Genomic DNA, 7735 nt, shown 5'->3' on the forward strand with positions numbered 1-7735 from the left:
CAATGCAAAATGTATAATCTTTGGAAAACTGAATAAATGTGTAAATTAATTCGGAGACCATATAGTAAGTATCCATGTCTTCATCAGCATTACAGGCCATTAGAATTTAATTAGAGGTAATATGGTGCATATCTGTTCCACCGTCACCTCGGTGTAACCTGGCTGCTATTTAATGGTAGGTCACTAACAGGCATGTGAGTCACATGATAACTCATCCCATGGGCTTTTAGCCTGTTTGACCACTCTGTGTGCTTATTATCCATTGCTTCTTTTAACCGCTTCTGCTGGGCTCTTTAGTCGGCCTGCATTTAATTGTCAAATCTCACTTAACCATAATGGATTTTAATATGTAGAAACGCTTTTCAAGTCCTCCCACATACCTGCATTAATTATAAAAAAGGACATTGTGAAAACTCAACAGCGTCAGTGTGTTTGACAAAAATGGAGGATAACAATCATAAAACAGCTTGTGGTATATTGATCTCGCCTGGTCCCTGAGACAAGCTTCCTTTGCTTGCCAGTTTCATGACTCTTTCTGGGGGGAATTGCTTTATTTTCTTAACCAGCCATTGAATCCTGTCTTACCGTTTCGGCAGCATATCCATTCTTCTTTCACGTCTATTGACTTCCTGCGCGTCCAGTCCCACTTTCAGTTTGGACTAACAAAGAGTTAGTCTTTTTCTGTTCTGCACGTCATTGTTCTTTTTTTATCATTAACATTTACCAGAGTCTGCACCAGGAACTATTAAATTGAAGGAGACTTTTGCATTTAAATACGGACACATCATTGAGCAACATTTTCTTGGATGTGCAGATCCACATTTCGGGAATATAATAAATCTCTATCATGCTTAAAGTCTGTGATTTTGTCCGAAGAAAACCTGGAGAGGGTTATGCTCAAAATGTCAAATATGTGATGTACTGAATTAAACGTATTAATTGAAGAATGAACTGAATTGCTGAAATCTAGGGCAAGATTTATAATGCTATCAGTCAAATTGATCTTTATTTTGTTTATTATGTGTTCGTCATTTTTGTCACAGTGTTTTGTAAACATTGTGGCCCTTAGATCAAATGTTATGTAAAACCCTCACCTACTATGTTGAAGTGTCAGCCAAGTCCTGGTGCCGAATTAGCCTATTTGCAATATCATCAAAAGCTTATTTTTAACACAATAATCACAATATTAATATCGGTTAGTGACCATACCGGTATAATGCGACGCACCTAGGGGAAAGTAAAAATGTATAATAATGTGAATTGTTTCTCACATTGACTGTTGAATCTGAACACAAAATCAAACAAACTCCATTGTATTGAACGTACGATTTTGCAATGTAACATAACAAGATTAGTCTCGGCACGCCAGATTACGGCGTCTCCTTCAGAACAACTCTGTGTCACTATAGTCTCTTTTTATGAAGCCCTCCTGTTGAAAAAATCTTTTGTGACAGTGTGAAATCTGAGGATACTGCCTTTGTTAGTTTCGGTCCCCTCATCACACGTAAGCAGCAGTTGGCACAGCACGCTGTAAGAAGTGCGCTGGACGTCTAGTGTGTGTTCTAGACTAACTCTAAACCGTGTCTCTAGTATTTAATGGTTTCACCGATCAAAGCAGCACTGCTGGACAAATGAACTTTAATCAATACTGGCCATGGTGGTGGAGAGGACTTGATCCTTCTGCTGATGTTGCAGGAACCAAACCGGTGCACGCTGCCAAACATTATATGCAAATATCCCAGAGACCTGCATTTTTTAATGCGAGGATCCAATCATTAGCCCTAAGTGTAGCTCATTATGTCCTTAAGACCACTGATGAACAGAATCCTTATTGATCTTGCATTTTGTAAGACTCAAGGTATCAAAGGGCCTCTCTGGCACCAACACGCCATTTCTTCAATCGCTTTCTGAACTGACAGAAGGGAAGATGTGAGGCCAGCAAAGATCTTGATGTATATACAGAATTAAGCATGAAGATCCATCTACACATAAAAATATAGCTACAGTTAGACAAGATAGACCTTGATATGTAAATATTGAACATATCTGATCATCTTTTAGAAAGGAGAAGAAAGAAGAAAGGTGATGATCCAAAAACAAAACAACTTCATCATTATTTGTGCTGTGATCTGCTTAGATTTTTGCTTATAAGTGATGTTTTTAAATGCATCAGCAACTGCGAAGGTAATTATCTAATAACAATGGATAGATATACACAGCGCTCTCTTTGGGCAAGATACTTTTTATGTCAAACCTGCTGTTTTCCCTCACGCACTTCTGCTTTAAATGAAAAATTAGGTTTGAATAGCACAACAATAAAATGCAAAATTGACACCATATACGCCCGCACTTATGCTTTATTGCTGTCACTACCTGGGTATATACAATTACCAAAGAGGGTCTCCTTTGAGCCAAGCGCAATACAGAATTCCACTATTAGCAGATATCGACCCTTGGGGATACTGTGCAATTTCATGCTTTTCATAGATGAGATTTGCAAAGCCATTTCAGAGAAACAATCACATGCATAATGCCACACAGCAATAAACTGTACAATGTAAGAGCCAATGCAGGGGAACAGTTCGATCTTTAGGTAAACCAACATCAGAGACATATGAGAGGAAATATAGAGGGGAAAAAAAACATGGCACTGGTGATGCCAAAATGTTTTTTAAAGGTTTATGTACTGTTTATATTTATTGTGGTATATTTTAAGAGTTTGGTTCCAAAATGACATAAACCATGTACATTTAAATGCATATCAATCAAACTGCAGTTGGTTTGTTTTGATTTAAGCCATAATAACTAAAAAGATACAGCTGACTAACACAATAAAAACATGAATTTTGAAAAATGTTAAAAACAGAATGATTTCATTTTGGAACCAAATTCTTAATTTTCATTCATCTCAGAATACTCGTTGAAATGGTCACAGCACTATTTGCTATCAGCCTTTGCTTTGTTTCCTTTATTTTGCCTGAAAAAAAACTATGTTTTTAAAATTGTATTATTTTATATTTAATGAAACATTATTTCATGCAAATCTACTATTTACCAGCAGATAAAGCACGTTTTGCTTCAGTATATTATATATCGTACAAAAGCCATATCCTCCTTTATTTGCTTGCTGCACCTCCAATTAATTGAATTTACACTACCTGCATATTTCTCTGTGTGGTGACACAACATAATGGCGGTTTTATGCATGAGCTGTATAATAATAGCTACGCATCAGTTACTCGAATGGCATTTACGCAGCTTTGCACGTGACGACCCCTGCGAGGAATATTCACAAGATATCATGCAAATCTATTATGGTGACGCAAGATTCATAGAGAAAATAATGCTTGGGTAGGATGCGTGCGCGTCACTGATATTGGCATTGACAGAGTGATCAATGTTTAGTAATAAGTCTGCATGTGAAATGAGCCTGTGGTGTAGGCTGTGAAAGAGATATCAATTAACAGGAGCTGCAAAGTTCAGCAGTAAGAGCTGAGACTGCAATATCCTGATTCTACTTCATTAACTAAAAAGTGTCCACAGAATGCAAAAAGAATTATTGCAAACCACCAGCCAGATATACAGGAAGCCTTGCGTGATACTTTTTTGAATTATAGGCTACATTTATGATGATGAAGAGAATGTTTATATTTATAATAAGGAGAAGTCTATAAATCGTTTAAATCTAGTCTAAATCTGAATTTACATCGAGTGTGTTGTTTTTTAATTCAGAAAATTTGTGCAATGTATACATGTGTATAAAATGGTGGGATAATGGTGGCATGCAATTTTAAACAGTTTTTCATCAAAAAATGCAACATAGGCCTACGTCGCAAGGCCTGTGACAAACTGGTAATTTTATTAAATTTTTAAAGTAATTTTAGAATAGTGAATTAACCGTGTCATATGCATGGATGTATGTATGTATGTATGTATGAATGAATGAATGAATGAATGAATGAATGTATGTATGTATGTATGTATGTATGTATGTATGTATGTATGTATGTATGTATGTATGTATGTATGTATGTATGTATGTATGAATGAATGAATGAATGAATGAATGTATGTATGTAGAAATGAATGAATGAATGAAGAAAGGAAGGAATTAATGAAGGAAGGAAGGAAGGAATTAATGAAGGAAGGAAGGAAGGAAGGAAGGAAGGAAGGAAGGAAGGAAGGAAGGAAGAAAGAAAGAAAGAAAGGAAGGAAGGAAGAAAGGAAGGAACAAAGGAAGGAAGAAAGAGAGAGAGAGAGAGAGAGAGAGAGAGAAAGAAAGAAAGAAAGAAAGAAAGAAAGAAAGGAAGGTAGCAAGGTAGCAAGGAAGGAAGGAAGGAAGGAAGGAAGGAAGGAAGGAAGGAAGGAAGGAAGGAAGGAAGGGAAGGAAGGAAGGAAGGAAGGAAGGAAGAAGGAAGGAAGGAAGGAAGGAAGAAGGAAGGAAGGAAGAAGGAAGGAAGAAAGAAAGAAAGAAAGAAGAAAGAAAGAAAGAAAGAAAGAAAGAAAGAAAGAAAGAAAGAAAGAAAGAAAGAAAGAAAGAAAGAAAGAAAGAAAGAAAGAAAGAAAGAAAGAAAGAAAGAAAGAAAGAAAGAAAGAAAGAAAGAAAGAAAGAAAGAAAGAAAGAAAGAAAGAAAGAAAGAAAGAAAGAAAGAAGAAAGAAAGAAAGAAAGAAAGGAAGGAATGTAGCAAGGAAGGTATACTGCGAAACAATGAACATAACAGCAGGCACTGCCAATCATTTAAAATATGCTAAGGGTTTAGAAACACCAAGGTTGTCTTTCATTTAAACATTGGCTTTGTGTTTGTTTGATAGTCTTATAGTTTTTTATTTAGAACAAAGACAAATTCATTTGTCGAAGACAGTTGCCGTCATTTGCCTGTTGATAACGTCCTATTCGTCAAATGGCCACTAGTGTTCGTTGTCTGACGATGTAACGGGAATCCTTTGCAGTTAATGACTCGGATGGCTGAACGTCACGCAATTACGATTTAGTTTATCATCCTTTTCCTATTCAGCAGATAAACCTTTACACGGAGACATCATTCAAAATAAACAGCAAACTATCAAACCAAGCACGTGTACGTGTCAATCGTTACTTGAAACCGTTCCGCCTGTTTTCATACATGCAATAATCTCAGCAGAAGTAAACTAACCGCGAGGACGTAAAATAAGCTTCTGCTTAATGTACCAACACATCCGAAACAACCGCGATACGTACCTGAAAAACACGATAGTTTCCCACAAATAAATCCCGAGTGCGAACATCGTGTCGGGTTTGAGATGAGTGGATGTAGTTAGCTACAGCTCAGCGCACCCTACAATTCCTTCTCCTGTCACTTGTGAGGTAAACGATTCGTCCTTTGCTTGTTTCAGATTCCCCAAAAGGCCACACAGAACACACAGCTGATCATGTTCCCCGGCGGAGGCTGATGAGGTGAAGCGCAGCTCCGGTTCAGGACCGCGGACAGAGACTCGAGCGGGCTGCGGAATTTCAGGTGCTGTGAATGAACCCGATGAAATAAATTACAGCTGTTCATCCAGTGCGATCCATAGCAGCTTCAGATGCTCAAACGCGATCCATCCCGGCACACATCTGGCGATACGCGAGAGTGATTTGAGAAAAAAATCGAAACTATGTGCACGATCTCCTCACACCGTCGGAATGCCGCCAAAGTCATAGGAAATACAGACGTACGCGTCCTTCTCTTTTCCTCCGCGCCTCTTCTGACATGCATCCCAATGGGAAAATGTGTCGCTTCGGAGCCACACGTTTTTAGTTTTAGCTTCCTGTGACCGATCCGCTTCTGCAGGTAGTCTTATTCGGTACGTACTCGTTTCCCAGGGGTGAATTGTTACTGCTGCATGGAGCTACTTCCATTGTCTGGTCCAGTTACGAAACGCTCATTTTCGCTTTCAATGTTTTTCTACAATCCTTGAGACGAACAGCAAAACATAGAGATTTTAGCGCACGGACTCATTGCTCAATAACGTTACCAGCCCCACGGTATTTCTTGCTGCAGTCATTTACTAAACTCAAAAAGCACCTCACACACTCTCAACACACGCCCACATGGCGCTGTCATTGGTCTGGATGGCACTCCAGACAAATGCCTCTCTCTCGGATTGGAGACGGGCATTGCCATATGTTGGGCTTGGAGGGGCTTCTCTGAATTAAGCTTTGGGCAAATATTTACTTTGAGGTTTTGAGAAAGACATTAGAACGAGACAGTTCGATGATGAAGCGAGGATATCACTCTATGTGAGAGGCTCACTTGAAGATAAATATGCGTTTTTTGGTCAAAAGGTGCAAGGTTGTGAAACAAGACAATTTGTGCAAAAACAGCAGAGTACACAATGTTTTTTATTACAGAAAACCCATTTTGTTGCACACCCGTCTGCATTTTTGCCCTCTGCCAGTTGTTTTCTGGTGGCATTCGTAAACAAAGCTGAATAGATAAACAAAGAAACTAAAATAAAGCGATTGTAGGGTGACATAAAAGTGCTATAACCTAATAGACTTGAACCTAATTCAGAGCTTACATGTGTTTGAGGTCATTCCATTTAAACACATATTAGACAAATTGTGATACATTAAAGTCTAATGCAATTTTTTTGTTATAAGCAAACTGACTCTTTTATTTTTTCTTGCAACAGACATCAAGAGTAACTTCCACTAAATTCCACTTGACTGCACATGTAATAACACGCATGACGCTTGCCAATGCAAAGCTATAGACGTTCCCATGGGCTTGAATTATACAGTATAATTATACTTGAGATGATACACCATGTTTGGGATGCTCTTGGCAAGGCAAAGATTTCGAAGAGCAAACTTGAACTTAAAACTGGAAAATGCTAAGAACATACATAATTCATAGAATACATTCTAACATAAGAAATATGTACGATTGTATCTGTGCATCATTTTATCTGTATATTATAGAGATGCAACAATTCAACATTTCTCCACCGATACCAATTATTCAAAGTGATGTCTGCGGATGCCTGAAGATTATATTAATATTGCTTAACTTTCTATATGTTATTCATTTATATAATGAATAAGTACTGAACATCAAACTGGTGGTGATTCTTAACACTTTCTATACCAGCGATTTCAAAGCAACAACGTACAACAAACTAAATTTCCAAACTAAAAACACACCTGAAAAGAGTCTGTTAGATTATTTTTGAAAACAATAAAAATAAATTACATTAGCTAGCAAGTATGTCTAGCCAGTATTATTTTGAGATAACATTAAAAAAACCTTTACTTGGCTAAACTTAAATGTGAAAAAATTCCACGACGACCCTTTCAATAAATTGTTTATTTAATGAAATTAACATACAATAAAACTCAAAAGATTTGACTGGAAGGTAACTTCGGGCCAGGCACGTGCGACCAATGAATCCGTCTATAGCACAAATTCATTGCATTTTTCTCTCCTCTTTTGATTGACAGGATATATTGGCCCCGATCATCAGTTGTTTGTAAAATAAAAATTTGGTTTTTATTGGCCGATAATTACCGATTATTGGCCGATATATCGGTGCATCTATATTATATTATTTCACTCTAACCGATCTATTATGAAATAAACATTCACGTTTTATTATTAGAAAAAATGCTTCAATAAATTTTGTTCAGTTTGTCCAATTTTACAGTTTGTACCATTTTTATTCATTTTTACAGAAGTGTGACTCATAGATGTAGTTTATATCTCTGTCAAACAC

The 7735-nt window shown here is 37.2% G+C and overlaps 1 protein-coding gene across 3 annotated transcripts in view; it reads right to left on the bottom strand.

Moving 5' to 3' along the window:
* glra1 (glycine receptor, alpha 1) overlaps window positions 1–5266 on the bottom strand; it is a gene marked incomplete at both ends in the record, with an annotated part of 42793 nt that extends 37527 nt beyond the window's left edge. For all 3 annotated transcript variants that reach the window (XM_079480523.1, XM_079480522.1, XM_079480521.1), the window contains one exon: window positions 5220–5266. In XM_079480523.1, the coding sequence (XP_079336649.1) occupies window positions 5220–5266 (47 nt within the window). The remainder of the gene's footprint in view (window positions 1–5219) is intronic.
* Between the last annotated feature and the right edge of the window lie 2469 nt (window positions 5267–7735).

The sequence above is a fragment of the Barbatula barbatula genome, assembly GCF_947034865.1.
Source record: "Barbatula barbatula genome assembly, chromosome: 18".
Taxonomy (NCBI): domain Eukaryota; kingdom Metazoa; phylum Chordata; class Actinopteri; order Cypriniformes; family Nemacheilidae; genus Barbatula; species Barbatula barbatula.